A 15,557-nucleotide genomic window follows, 5' to 3' on the forward strand; every position below is an offset into this window, starting at 1 on the left:
TTATTATTATTATTCTCAATGTTAAACCCTAAGCCCTGGATTCTGTGAAGGATACTAAAGAGAGATAAACACACCTGAATATCGACATCAAGGATGTGGGTGACCAGCGGACAACAACTCCTACCACCCCAGATCATGTCACGTGGAGCTCATTTGAGTTGGAATCCAACAATGTCTGTAAGGCGTCCCCATCTCTGATCTTGAGAGTATCATTTGTATCCTCCAGGTTACACAGGGAGTTTTCCCTTCCTTTTTTTAACCCTCCCTTTGGCCCTGGGAGATACCGTGATTGGCCCAAGGTTACCAGGTGGACTTTGTGGCTGCGTTGGAATCGAACTCAGCTCTCTGAAGTCCCGGGCTGAATCTTGGCTCAGCACTTGGCTCAACACATTGGCTCCATAATTGATTTTTTTTTTTTTGGTACTTTAACTACCTTCCTACCCCACCTTGAATTTCTTTCTTGGCTCTGTGGTGTGAGAGGAAATATGAACTGCCATTGACCCCCCACCTGCAAAAGACAACTTCACTGCCTCTTTCTTGAATGCCTGGATAGATTGATTAGAGCGTGGTGCTGATAATGCAATGGATGTAGTTTCGATCTCTGTATGGGACAGCTGCATATTCCTCAGGGTCCCTTCCAGTTCCACAATTCTATGATTCTATGAAGTGGGATCTTAAAATGTGAGGCAGCCTTCCCTAATGAAGTCACCTTCCACTTGCTTGAAAGAACCAAGCTGCTCACATGATGTCTGCAAGGATAGAAGAGTACCAAAACACCCATCTGTGCCACTCGCTTCTGAGTGTACTTGGAATGATGCATGCTCACTGTATTCACACCTTACTTTTATAGGTTGTCCACTGCAATTGTCTTAAGTACACACCTAAGAATGTATTGTGTGAATTGGCCCTTACTCTTTGTTGATGGGAGATTGCCCTGAGATTTGACAGTAGAGATTTTGCCAGTTGTTCTAGTGTGGTGTAGTGGTTAAGAGCGGTAGATTCTTAATCTGGTGAACCGGGTTCACTTCCCTGCTCCTCCACATGCAGCTGCTGGGTGACCTTAGGCTAGTCACACTTCTTTGAAGTCTCTCAGCCCCACTCACCTCATCAAATCCAAACTCTCCTCCTCCTCCTCCTCCTCCTCCCCTCCTCCTCCTCCTCCTCCTCCTCTAGTGGTCTCTCTTTCATGCCATTATACTTGCTTGTAGTAATTGTAACAATAAGTTATTATGATCAAAGCCCCCTTCTGTTGTTTGGTGCTCAGGGTTCAATCCACAAAAATGTGTTGAAACAGTACACCGTTGCATTAAGGAATTCATTTTAACACCAGTTTTAGAAAAATATAGGGGATCAATAAAAGGGAAGAAAGAGAAATGGAAGCTTTGCCGGGTTTGTGTGTTCTTTAATAGCCTATTTTCTTTCCCCAAGGATTCAAAACTGTCATATTTTGGCCGTGATGGATTAATTTTCTTATTCCTAAATGCTGGAATGACTGACTGACAGTTTGATCCTGGACGTCTTAGAAACCCATTTAAAGGCTGAATTCACACATGAACACAGTTCACCAGATAATTGCAGATGCACCCGATTAACCTGAAGATTTGAAACGGCGCAATTATTTATCACCTAATCCACTTTCACAGATCATTGCATCTTTATCATGTGAGGAAATTGCCCGCCATGGGGAACCAACTGGGAGACTACAGGCTTATTAGGTATTTGTATTTTTGGTGCCCCCGATGAACTGTGAAGATATTTCACACCCACGTTTCCCAGCTTAGTTCTGAAATCAAGCCTAGAGGAAACTATGGACATTGTGTTAAGCAGAGTTGCTTCTATGATAAATAGAAATATCCTGCTCTTGATCTGCAGAGCAGCTCACATATGGCTCCCAGATGGCTTCCCATCCAGATTGCTTAAAAGGCCAGGTCTCCTTAGCTTCAGTAGTACAATGGCACCATGTGCCTGCAGGCCATCCTCTGTTACATATATGCAAGGAGGAGAACAGCTCTTTCCTGTGCACCTGGTAGGGAAAGCCTAACCAACATGAAAGGGATGGCCCATAGCTCAGTGGCGATGATTTCCACGCCATGTTGTTTAGTCGTTTAGTCATGTCCGACTCTTTGTGACCCCATGGACCAGAGCACACCAGGCATTCCTGTCTTCCACTGCCTCCCGCAGTTTGGTCAGACTCATATTGGTAGCTTCGAGAACACTGTCCAACCATCTCGTCCTCTGTCGTCCCCTTCTCCTTGTGCCCTCCATCTTTCCCAACATCAGGGTCTTTTCCAGGGAGTCTTCTCTTCTCATGAGATGGCCAAAGTATTGGAGCCTCGGCACTCAGGGCTAATTTCCTTAAGAATGGATAGGTTTGATCTTCTTGCAGTCCATGGGACTCTCAAGAGTCTCCTCCAGCACCATAATTCAAAAGCATCAATTCTTTGGCGATCAGCCTTCTTTATGGTCCAGCTCTCACTTCCATACATCACTATTGGGAAAACCATAGCTTTAACTATACAGACCTTTGCTGGCAAGGTGATGTCTCTGCTTTTTAAGATGCTGTCTAGGTTGGTCATTGCTTTTCTCCCAAGAAGCAGGCGTCTTTTAATTTCGTGACTGCTATCACCATCTGCAGTGATCATGGAGCCCAAGAAAGTAAAATCTCTCACTGCCTCCATTTCTTCCCCTTCTATTTGCCAGGAGGTGATGGGCTCCAGGTTCAATCTCCAGTAGTTCCAGTTGAAGCAGGTGTGGAGAACTTGTGGGCCTTCAGGAGGTACTGAAGCCCAATCTCCACTTTCCTCTGAACAGCAGGTGGGGATCAGAGGCCAAAACACCTGGAAAGCCACAGGCTCCCCATCCCTGAGTTGAAATATCTCAGACAGTGGATTCTGGGAAGCAGTCCTACCTGAGACTGTGGAGAGCTGCTGTCCATCAGAGTAGACAGGACGTAGATGGACCAGTGGTCTGATACTTGGTAAAACAGCTCCATGTTGTTGTTGTTGTTTAGTCGTGTCCAACTCTTCATGACCCCATGGACCAGAGCACGACAGGCACTCCTGTCTTCCACTGCCTCCCACAGTTTGGTCCAACTCATGCTGGTAGCTTCGAGAACACTGTCCAACCATCTCGTCCTCTGTCGTCCCCTTCTCCTTCTGCCCTCCATCTTTCCCAACATCAGGGTCTTTTCCAGGGAGTCTTCTCTTCTCATGAGGTGGCCAAAGTATTGGAGTCTCAGCTTCAGGATCTGTCCTTCCAGTGAGCACTCAGGGCTGATTTCCTTCAGAATGGAGAGGTTTGATCTTCTTGCAGTCCATGGGACTCTCAAGAGTCTCCTCCAGCACCATAATTCAAAAGCATCCATTCTTCGGCGATCTGCCTTCTTTATGGTCCAGCTCTCACTTCCATAGGTCTATACAAAACAGCTCCATAGGTCCATACAAAACAGTCTCTTTGCGCAGGGATTCTAGAGGGGGCACAATTTTTCTGCCTTCAGTTTCTATTTTCTTGTGTACTATTAAAAACAACAGCAGCAATTCCAAAACAGGAGCATAACTTTTTTACTTTAGGTGCAAAAATACCTAAGGCTAGTTTGCGGTTGAAAATGTGCAGCTCCTACTAAAGGAATATATATTAATGTAAAAATAATCAATAAATGCAAGCCTTTAAGAATGTATACCGTAATGCTCAGTGATCCCAGCTTTCTCAGGCCTTCCTCTGCATTTATTTGCTTCTTTTATTAAAAAAAAGAAAATCAATTCCTGTTATATTCTATGGTAACAGCTTGCTTCATAATAATCGCATTTACTATTTTTTAAAAGCACTTTCAGGTAAAAATGAAGACAGGCCTGGCCTGGAGGCTTAAAGTCTAATAACAGTCGTTCACTTCAAATATATATATATATATATATATATATATATATATATATATATATATATATATATATATATATATATATATATATTGCAGGTTTTGGTGTCTTCGGGTGTCTTCCCGTGTAAGAGTTGGGGTGTCTAGGCGACGTTTCTTAGACACCCGAAGACACCAAAACCTGCATTCCTGTACCCGTGAAAATCTACGAAAGCATATATATTATATATATATATATATATATATATATATATATATATATATATATATATATATATATGCTGTAGTTGTCTGGCTTTCTTGTTTCTGGGCTGGAGGGAATTACGGAGCGGCCATATTCAGCAAGGGCAGGTCCAAGAAATTTTGCTGCCTGAGGTGAAAAACAAGATGGCCGTCTCCCCTGCTGCAAGTTCAAGAGTCAGCCACACAGGCAACTACAGTTTGCCTCTGACCTTGGTGATAGGGCAGCATCTACCACTATACCTGAGGGCAGCAAGCTAACTGAGCACACGGGGCAGGCTGCATGTTATAATACAGTTCTGTCTCTGTCCTCCACCATCTTGCCACAGCTTCCTGTTCCCCATCCTCTGCCACCTTGGGCAACTGCGCCACTCTGGCTAAAGATAGTTCTGGTCCTACATTCAGATTATTGCAACTCATAATAACAAGCAGAGAAAAGTCTCATTCCTCTGTGTGCAGCCTTCTCAGCTCTTCCCTTTGACCAGGCAAGCACACAAGCCAGGAGTCTCTCCAAACTGGAAACAATGGTTAGCAGCTTCTGAAGAAGACCTGTTATTAAGCCAGCTTTAAACCATAGCTTCATAACCTGCCTTGATTAGAAGGCAATAACCATAGTTTTATCATTTTGGATAAGAAAAATGATCCTGTGAGTTGGCAGTTGTGGTCCAGCATACAGTCCCATGTGACCATTGGAAAGCCAGTGTGGTGTAGTGGTTAAGAGCGGTAGACTCGTAATCTGGTGAACCGGGTTCGCGTCTCCGCTCCTCCACATGCAGCTGCTGGGTGACCTTGGGCTAGTCACACTTCTTTGTTTGTTTGTTTTTTAAATGATATTTATTGAAAGTTTAAGATTACAGAAAAAAGTAAGAAAAAGAGAGAAAAAAGAAATTAAACAATACAAATCAGTACATATATAAAAAAGAACAAAGCACACAATACATCAAAGCAAAAATAAAAACAAAAACAATTAAAAACCCATCCAATATTTCCATATCTTTATCTTTCATTAACTTGTTTCATCGACCTCCTCACACCTCCCTTTTTTGTATTCTAGTTATTAATTATTTCAGCAAATCCTTTCCATCTTTCACTATTTTCTGTCATTTAATTGTCTTAATTTATTTTAACCTTATCTTACCATAAAAAGCCCTAAAACTTATTTGTACATAACTCCTTATAACATTTCTACTAAAGCCGTATAGATTCATTCCAACATTTTTCTAGCACTCATTAATTTTACAGTATTTCTCTAAATAAATTTTTAAACTTTCTTCCAATCTTCATCCACCGTCTCTTCCCCCTGGTCTCGGGTTCTGTCAGTCCTTTCTATCCATTCCATATAGTCCGTCAACCTGGTGACCTTCTGTCCGAGGCTCTTAACTCTCTTCCATGTCCATTCTGCAGATCTTCTTCATATTTATACCTGCACTTTACTTTGTCTTCTGCTGATCTTGTTCTTAATTTCCTTCCTTTAGCACTGAGGAGTAGATCTCGGGGAGACTCCAACCTAACAATGTCTTTATCCCTTCTCGACAGGTCAGCCCATTCTCCATAGTCAGAACTAAAATCCAAAGAATATTTCAGAGCATGTTTCAAAATCCCTCCACAGTTGAAGGCCCCCACCACTCCAATCTCCCCCTGGCCCAAAACCAGATCCCAAAAGCCAGAACGTCCCTGCATAAGGGGATCTATCCAATTTTCCTTCTCCAATCCAAGCGGGACTCCATCTCTCCAAATCTGGCTTTCTCCAGATTCGGTCATCAAAAACAACAGCTTATGTTCATACAAGGCCGAGGCTCTCTCCACTTGTATTACTTGAGGTTCAACAACAACCTCCTCCTTTATCTTCTCCACAGCTTGCCATGTCAAAACAGATTCCTGGGTCGGTTCCTGAGTAGTTTCTGTATAAGTATTCACTTTTTGTCCCAAATCAGTCATTTTTTGTCCAAAATTGTCAATTTTAGTAATCATCACATCCGTCTTCTCATGAAGCTGTTCCAATAAGGCACTTGTCTTGCAAAAAGCAATCACTAAGGCTTCTTCTGTCCACATTCTTGTCCAGGGTCAATGTCTAATTCTCACGGTCTTTAATCTCTGCAGCTGGAGAATTCCCCAGCTCCACTCCTGCAACAGTTTCAAAAGCTCCCTCTAGCGGAAACAGTTTCTATTTGTATCCATCCTTTTACAAGTAGGTCCAGCAACAAAGTTATTTTCAATTTTCAGATATTTTGCTCCTTTTAAGTGCAAAAGGAAACATTGGAATCAATATGTTTCTCTTATTTGACTATCTGTCAACATACGTTTTATTCACAGTCAATGAACTTTCCCAAAACGTCACTTCCTGGCAGCCCGTTCCCAGGTTCAAAACGGTGGTAATTTATCTTTCTTCACTCTCTCTCCTGCAGGCTTAAACAATCTGAAATTTCCCCCCTCTTCTCCTGCTTCCAAGGGGAGTTTAGTAATTTTAGCCGATGGAGGTTTAGTCCTTTACAAAAGACTTTCCAGACTTTAGCTTGCAATGTCTTTGCTTCAATCTATTTACAAAAGCGGAAGGCGGACTTCCTGTTTGGAACCTTCCCGCTTCGGTGCCAAATTAAGATGTTTAATAGTCCAATTTTCCGTTCTACTCACGGGTAGTTGTTTAAAGTCCAATTGTCCACAGGAAAAAGTCAGCGCTCTCCGGCAACAGCAATGCGGCTTCACTCCGTGAAAAGAGCAGTCGATTCGAAGCACTGCGCCGCTCACCCCACGTCGCTCCGGATCCCTGAAACCGGGTTTCCCCGCGAGTAGGGGAGGTGCAAAAGGTGCCAGCCGAATCCCACGTCCACAGGCTTCTCCCGCCTGTGGTTTTTAATGGGTCTCCGCCTCGCCGTGGCGGTCCAGACCCTGATTTCCACGAAGTGGATTCCTCCCGGTCAGAGGAAATCCGCCATTGCCGGAGGCGCTAACCCGGAAGTCGCCTAGTCACACTTCTTTGAAGTCTCTCAGCCCCACTCACCTCACAGAGTGTTTGTTGTGGGGGAGGAAGGGAAAGGAGAATGTTAGCCGCTTTGAGACTCCTTTGGGTAGTGATAAAGCGGGATATCAAATCCAAACTCTTCTTCTTCTTCTTCACCTTCCTCCGATGGCCACTCACAGGCAGGCCAGGGTGTGTGGCTTGGCTGGTGGACCTGGGCTGGCTAGTCTTCATTCAGGTCTGACAGCTACCCATAAACGGAGGTCATGACTTGGCTGAGCAGCTCAGTTGGAGCTGGATTTCCTGCCCCTTGAATGTATGATGGCAGGAGCAAAGCACTCGCAAGTGGGAGCACAGGATTTGTTCATGTCTTGCTTTACTGAGATCACCCGAATGTGGCCGTTATTGGAAACTGGATTCCTGCCCCCAAACCTGTTGATTTCGCCCTTCCTCCTCTGCAGTGTATAGTACAGTTTTCATGATGTTGTGATGCGGAGCGCTAACTCACTTTCACCAGAAGCCCCAATTCAATTATTCATTCATTTAAATTATGAACCTACTTTACAAGTCAAGGCATTTTCAAAGTAGCTTACAAAATAATAAGGTAACAAAACAAAGATGCTGCAGAAAACAAAACAATATGTAGGTGAAAGAGCAAATAAAATTTGGAGACTGACATTGTTTTTAACAATGTTTTCTTCAAATTTAAGACAACTGTGCATGGTTTGTGTGTGTGTGTGTGTACGAATGCAGTTTTTAAGCCCAAAGGTATTGAATTTCTGATAACAGAATGTTTTTCACACAGGCTGTGTTTTTACTCAGGAGAACAAATAGCGTTCCTTTTTGTTTTATTAATGATGGAATTTGGTTATTATGAAATCAAGGGGTTTAATGGCGCTGCCTTGAGCCAAGAGCGATTCAAGCTTTCCTGCTTAGTCCTGGCCAGACATAACCTCTTAGCAGCTGTATCACAGGCACTTGCAATTCAATCTGTAGATGGGTTCCAAAGATAGATGTATATTTCTGACGGTCAATGCAGTTTCCTGACGTAGGCAGATAACTCCTGGGAGCAGCATGAAATTAACAAATGTTATTCTCACTCGGGGTCTGTTATATAACACAGATAACCCATTTTCACACATAATGAGACAGAAAATGAAATTCTTGCCACTTTGAACACAGTTTAATTGTTTTTGTAGTGTACGCACATGGAGATTTACGTTTCTTTTAAATGCAAATTTTAGCTAGATCCCTTTATGATATCCAAAAAGAAGACCTGTTCAGGGGAAAGAAAGTCACATGTAAGAAGAAAAATATACCATAGGGCATGATCTACCTAAAGTTAAGCATTTTAGGGCAATCAATGGGCATCTGCAACTGCAATAGTTGGGGAAGAGAGCCTTTCCCAAGCTGATGTCCTGTAGATATTTTTAACTTTGGCCGTAATGGCTGGGGCTGACGGGTGTTGTAGATCAAAACAACTGGAAGGTACCACTTTGTGGAAGGACCAAGCGACAAGAAGGAAGGTGACCACATCTGGGGAGACCAAAGGAGCCATTGCTGATGGAGGGAGAAACAAAAATGAAAGGGATTCCAAGGGTTTGTGGGAAACAAGAACACTTGCATCTATCAATCTACTATCTATCTGTCTGCTTCTCTTTATTTATTATCTGCTATCGATCATGATTTTTTGCTTAAGGCTCAGAATGTTGCCTGCAGTTCTACCTGACCCACTGCAACCATTAAATGTAAGGTGTGTGCTTAACTTGCCCCAAGGTAATGGTGGTCAATGGTGTTTTGTGTTGGCTCTGCCACACACTACTGCTGAGTTGCCGTATTTTTCACTCTATAGGATGCACTTTCCCCCCTCCAAAAATGAAGGGGAAATGTGTGTACATCTTATGGAGCGAATGCAGGCTCCTTGGCTTCAGCGATAGCAATGCGAAGCCTCCGAAGCGCAGAGGGAGAGCTCCCCCCACGCTCTGGAGGCTTCGCGTTGCTTTCGCTGAATCCGCCTGAAGCCCCCGGAGCGCAAGGAACTCTTGCTGCGCTCCGGGGGCTTCAGGCAGCTATCTGCAAGCCTTCGGAGCACAGCTGGAGTTCCCGCTGCACTCTGAAGGCTTGCAGATAGCCGCCTGAAGCCTGGAGAGCGAGAGGGGTCGGTGCACACCGATCCCTCTTGCTCTCCAGGCTTCGCTTCGCTGGAGAGGTGCTGCACAGTTTTCCCTCTTTGCACAGCGCCCCTTTAGCGAAGCAGGAGGAGAAATGAAAGGGACTCCGTTTCTCCTGCTGCTTTACTGAAGGGGTGCTGAGCAGAGAGGGGGATAATTTTTTTTACCTGTTCTCCCCCTCCTATTGTCCGGTGCGTCCTATAGAGTGAAAAATACGGTACCTTGGTACGGTATTGCCTCTAGTTTCCTGAGCCAAGTAGCAGATGGCACCATCATGCCGGAGGGGAGACCGACAGCCTGGCAGGCCTTTAGGTCTGCCGTAGCCTAGCCTGGGTCTCCTCTCATGGTTCAAGGCAGGACTGTTGCAGCTCCCATTGCCTGTGCCACTTGTAGCGCCATTGCCAAGGGTTGGCCACACTCATAAATGAAGGTGTGCGGTTCTGTTGCTTAAATCACCAGGAAAGATTTGCTCTGGATACACCTTTCTTCAGGGGAAGTGCCCTGCGTTGGTTTGGCTTGCGTAGGTTCATCAGCATGGGTAACGAAGGGTGAAGGTGGTCAGCCTCCTATGATGGTGTGATGGATCTTTCTCTGCCTGAGGTCCTGGAAAGATGCTGCCAGTGTATTAAGAAAGGAAGAAATATATCTGCATTGGATTTAATTGAATAGGTTCTATACCTTGCTTAAGGATTGTATATGGTGTACATCCTGGACTTGATTCGTATGTTAGGAAGTAACCAGTAAAGAAATTTGTTACATACATCACCATTCAGCCTGTTGCACTCTATATCTTGTAACTATTGCATCTGCGTAACAAGGTACGTACAGTGGTACCTCGGGTTACATACGCTTCAGGTTACAGACTCCGTTAACCCAGAAATATTACCTCGGGTTAAGAACTTTGCTTCAGGATGAGAACAGAAATCATGCAGCGGCGGTGCAGCTGCAGCAGGAGGCCCCATTAGCTAAAGTGGTGCTTCAGGTTAAGAACAGTTTCAGGTTAAGTACGGACCTCCAGAACGAATTAAGTACTTAACCCGAGGTACTACTGTATTGTATTTGTTTTGCCAGTCAGAGAAGACAATATTAGGCAAATAGTCTGATCTGATATAAAGCACTCTGTTGTGTCCTTATAAGCGGTGATTCTGTTATTTGTGTTTGATATAACGAAGCGCATGAATATGAAGTGGGGGGTAGGGGGTGGGATTGAATAAATGAGTACAGAATGGTAAAATACTGCAGTGCAGTAAGCGCCTGAGTTTCAGTGTATCATGGGAATCCCTTTTTTTGAAAGAAAGAAAGAAAGAAAGAAAGAAAGAAAGAACCTAGAATAACATCTTCTTCTTCTGCAAACTGTTATGTTCAATTATGGCACATGCTCCTCACTTTCACTTTAAACGATGCCTGTCTTAAGTGCTTGGAGCCCATTGTCCTGCCTGCTGAGTGCTGCTGACAAGGAAGACGTGCCAAAAGACAACCATCTCACTCTTACCACAAGCTCTTCACCTTTTGCAGCAAAGTCTCTGCCAAGTGCGGGGGGGGGGGGGGAGTCGCCCTTGTAACCCCAGGTGTCAGCTCGCATCTGAAAACCGAGCTGGATTTTCTACCCAGTACACCTTGCCTCCAGATAAATTGCCATCACCGTTTCTGTACTTTTGTGCAGTGCAAGAGCAAAGAAATATTTGATTCCTGGAATCGAAGTGTGCATGCTTTGTCCCAGTAGATATCAGGCCGGTTAGCCTGGGATCTTGGGGTGCAGGAGACCAAAGGGGCAGAGAAAGTCAGGACATAAACATAGGTACCCAGATATGCTCAAAGTAGTTCATGGTATCGCCTCTTAAGTGAGCAATTAGGAGTAATATTGCCTGCATACTAAGCAATCTTAGAATCATAGATTCATAGAATTGTAGCATTGGAAGGGGTCCTGAGGGTCATCTAATCAAACCCTCTGCAATGCAGGAATCTCAACTAAAGCATCTATGACAGATGGCCCCCCAAATTCTTCCCTCCAGGGAAGGAGAACCCACAACCTCCTGAGGGAGTCTGTTCCACTGTCCAACAGCTCTTACTGTCAGAAAGTTCTTTCTGATATTTAGTCTGAATCTAATTTGAATCCATACCAGTATTGAACAACTCTTACCAAAAGAAAGTTCTTCCAGACGTCTTGAGACATACTCCCCCCCCCGCCCCCGCAAGTTGAAAATTCAGCGAGGGAGCTGTAATATCCCTTGATGAGTTGGTAAGCCCCACCTGTCAATATCTTATAAATTGCCTTCTCTCTTTTAGGGCCCTTATTACCATTTTTAAAGTCACTTCTGGGTTTGGCGTGGTCGCACATCGATTAGGGACACGTAAATTGGGAGTTGCCTGTACTGTGGTACTTTGGTTTACAACCATAATCCATTCCGGAGGTCCGGTTGTAAACCAAAACAGGTTGTAACCCAAGGCACGCTTTCACCAATGGGGCCTCCAAAAAAAAATTGGTTGTAATCCAAAAAAAGGGACACGCACTTCCAGATTTTGACGTGGTTGTAATCCAAAGCGGTTGCAAACCAAGGTACCACTGTTCTTACTTCAGTTAATACAAAATACTTACAGCTGAATATTAACTTGAATATATGCGCGTCCATGATGATTACTGTAAAATGGGACATAACATGGTTGCATTTTGATATTTAGGAGATGGGCATGTGCAAAAACTGAGTGCAAAAACTGCCAAAACAATATGCTTTAACTATGACCTGTAATATCTCAAGCACCCAGGTTTCCTTTGCTGGCAAAGGAGAAACAAAAGGTCTCTCTCTGAGGTCTCTTGCCTTTCCCTTTCCAACGAGACAAAAGCCCAGTTTGTACATGCTGATCTGGTCTGCTAGATCTCTCAGCCAGAGTGAGTAATTTTAGGGTGCAGCTGGAAAGTGTCTTCTCCTAAATAAAAATGGAAGAACTCTCTGAAAATTCCTCTCCTAGCGAGAAGGTTGCCGGATATGGAAGATGACCATGATGAAGGGAACAGATGGGCTGGGAATCCAGATCACCGGAGGCCGAGGATCGAAACGTTCTCCTCACGCCATCATTATCGCACGGGTGGAAGAAGGAGGCTCTGCTCACAGGTACAATTTGTTCTGTTGTCACATCATCTGACTATCCCATCGTTTGGGTGTAACACAAAGGTTTAAGTAAATGAAAGCAGTAGGTGGCTGCCAAATTAGTTTTTTTAAAAAAAATTATTCCCCACTTTTCAGCAAGGATTGGCCCCTCAAAGCAACTTATAATTCAAATCCAAAACAAACGAGAAAAAGTAAAATAATAAATTGATGCTGCTGCAAGAGTTGTTTCCCTACACAGCCACTCCCACCAAATCTCACCACTAAAAACATTTCTCAAGCCTTCCTTACACTGAAGGCAACTTCCAGAGGCCCCACTGGAGCTTTTCCAGGATACCCATCTAGCCCCCTGCTCTGTCTAGATTCTTTCAAGTCTCATATCAGGGTTTTTAGTTTCTATAGCAGAAGCAGAAGTTGCAACCAACCAAAAATCTTTATATGAGGCTTGATAGAATAAGTCCCTGTAAGATTGTGCCCTGCCCCTGAAGCAACAACCCCAAAGAGGTTACTCCCTTTGCCATCACCCTCTTGAGGGCATCCTCCTACCCGTGGTGTGCCTGATGTTAGTAAATAAATTGCCTGGAGCACCCTTGAGTTTCTTGCTGTTCCAGTTCCACCACCAGGAAAATCAGAGATCTCGGAGACTGAAGCAATTCGAACGAGGCTTATTTGGAAATCTGGAAGCCACCAGGGTAGTAAGATGTGTGCAACTCTCATGTGTTTCAGAAATCTGTGGTAGGTTCCTGAACCTGGGAATGTAAACAGCCATATAATTAGATCCCGTCGTCCTTTATGGGATGGCATTTCTTATGCAGGTGGAAGAAAAGGATCCTTGGAGGTTTTTTTGGCCCAGCATAAACTGTACATGTACACCTCATTTTCACGAAGGGTACCTTCATTCTCCACCCCTAACCACTGATCATGCTGTCTGGGACGGATGGGAGTTGGAGTCCAACACCATCTGGACAGCCACTGCTTCCCCATTCCTGCTTTAGGTTGTTCTTTGTTTCTGAGCTTTTGTCTGGCAACCTTACTGTTGTAGCATGTTATAGGATTCCCTCGCCACAGTGAGAAAGTAGGTCAGGCACACTACACATAAGCCTTGGCAGGGTATTAGTCCATCTCTTGAAAAAGAGGCTGGCAGAAGTCTGCCAGTGCTCCTACCTATTCCTACCTGGAGAGATGGATTTGGTGCTGGGCAGTTGTACTACAGGAAAGGGTGCATGCCGAGCTAACTACTCCACAACAAGTGAGCGAGTTAACTGCTCCACGGAAAATTTAATATTAAAGCTGACCTACTTACCAGTGATATCGTTAGTGTCTATAAAGTGCTCCGAAACGCTCCAGAGAAGGTGTTAAGTAAATGTGGAGTGACTTGAATATTCATTATTAACAAAATGCAGGCGGTGCCTCCTATATTCAACTTGAAACTTCCCCACTGAAAGTAGGAGTATGGGGGAAAGGAAGCACCGACATTTATTCTTGCTTTCTTTGACTGGGCAAGAGGTTTGTGTGGCGACCCATTTTTATTATTATTATTAAAAAACACACAACACTTTTGCCCAAATGATGTGGTACCTCCTGTTGTTCCTTGAGCAGTAGCATCAGAATATAATGTTCGCCTACAGAATACTAACTTTCTTGACGCTTCAGAACCTAGAAACATTCCCCATGAAACTGAAAAGTCTTTGTTGTCCTTTTCCTCTTTCCTTAGAGATGGTAGACTGAAAGTTGGCGATGAACTGCTCATGATCAATGGCCACTCTTTGGTTGGCCTCTCCCATCAAGATGCTGTCGCTCTTCTTCGTTCGGCCGAAGGCCTTGTGTACCTGGTAGTTGCAAGCAGGGTAGGTAATAGTCAATTAAATGGATTCAGTATGTTTAGGTATGCACAGAAGATCTACTCCTGCAATACGTGACTGTAGCCACTAGCTTAGATGGCTTTTGAAAAATGGGTGGGAAAATTCAGGACTGATGAAAGAAGGTACATCTTTACTCAGTGAATCAATAACCTGGGGAATTTGCCATTGCAGCAATGGACAATAGCAATTAGCTTAGTTTCTTTTATTAAATTAATGGAGAAGAGGTCCCACAATGGCTGCTGGTTGAGCTATATGGGGGTGTTATACATGTTCAAAGTGGCCGTGGAACACATTTTCTGCTTCCTGAGATGTTTGTTTTGGAGGCAGAGAATATGTGTTCAAACCATTGTCACCTCATGTTATTCTACGGCATGAAACGCTGTAATGGTTAAAGTGCAAAATATGCATCTAATAGTTTCCGTCAATACATAGAACATTAAGGGAAGACAAATGAATTCATTTTGACCTATTAAAAGCCCAGTTTCTCATATCTTCAGTAGTTCATTGAATAGCATCATATACTCATTCACCATAAATTTTACTCCTGGTATATTAGTGTAATATACATATTGTGACATTAAATCCCACCTTCTCACACTTACCTCATTGTTAATCTATATTTCTCAAAAGTGTTGTCAGTGTAGATATTTCTAATTGTTCCAAAATCTTTCTATTTGTGTTTCTATTACTTTTCCAAAATTTTGCAAATATTTTTTTCTGGCTATCACATGCCATTTAACAAAGTTTTATAGGGATTGTTTATTAACCTGGTTACCACCTTCTCTCATGCTTCCACTACATGCCAGAGTACGTATGAGAAACCTCGAGTGCGGCCCTTGAGACCTCTTTGTCTGGCCTTCTCTATCCAACTTTTCCCAGGCCACCCTCCTTGCCCAGATCACACATTCCTTGGCTAGAATATGACCATGAATTACAACATTGCCTCTTGCAGCCCATGTCCAAAATTTAAAACCCTGTACCATGAGCAAAAGACACACCCGCCAAGTCCACTGACAAGACTCAAGAGTCGTTAGCTTACGATGACTTCTGCAACATTTCAGCTGGAGTTATTTAGCATCAGCCAGTTTGGCAGCAGCTTCGCAGTGTATCCCTCACCTTGTCAGTAGAACCATTCAGAATGTAGGTTGATGTGTTTGCCTTTGAGTTGGGCTGCGTTTCAAGAGCTGGGTTTTGGCCCACACCTTCCCGAAGTCCTTTCTCCAGTCACGCCACACCAGAATCTCTACGACTGACATGAATTCTCCTAGGAGAAAACCATGCCAGAATCTGCTTCAGGTGAACTGCAGGTTGTGCTGTGTTCATTTTCAGGAGAGATGTGAAGGGCTGCTTCAG

At 43.8% G+C, this 15,557-nt stretch overlaps 1 protein-coding gene across 6 annotated transcripts in view; it reads left to right on the forward strand.

Annotated features, from left to right (window-relative positions):
- Positions 1 to 15,557, forward strand: part of PDZD2 (PDZ domain containing 2) — a 245,239-nt gene that overhangs the window by 163,312 nt on the left and 66,370 nt on the right. For all 6 annotated transcript variants that reach the window (XM_081212580.1, XM_081212583.1, XM_081212582.1 and 3 more), the window contains 2 exons: positions 12,206 to 12,348; positions 14,057 to 14,189. In XM_081212580.1, coding sequence (XP_081068706.1) covers positions 12,206 to 12,348; positions 14,057 to 14,189 — 276 coding nt within the window. The remainder of the gene's footprint in view (positions 1 to 12,205; positions 12,349 to 14,056; positions 14,190 to 15,557) is intronic.

The sequence above is a fragment of the Podarcis bocagei genome, assembly GCF_964188305.1.
Source record: "Podarcis bocagei genome assembly, chromosome: 11".
Lineage (NCBI taxonomy): Eukaryota > Metazoa > Chordata > Lepidosauria > Squamata > Lacertidae > Podarcis > Podarcis bocagei.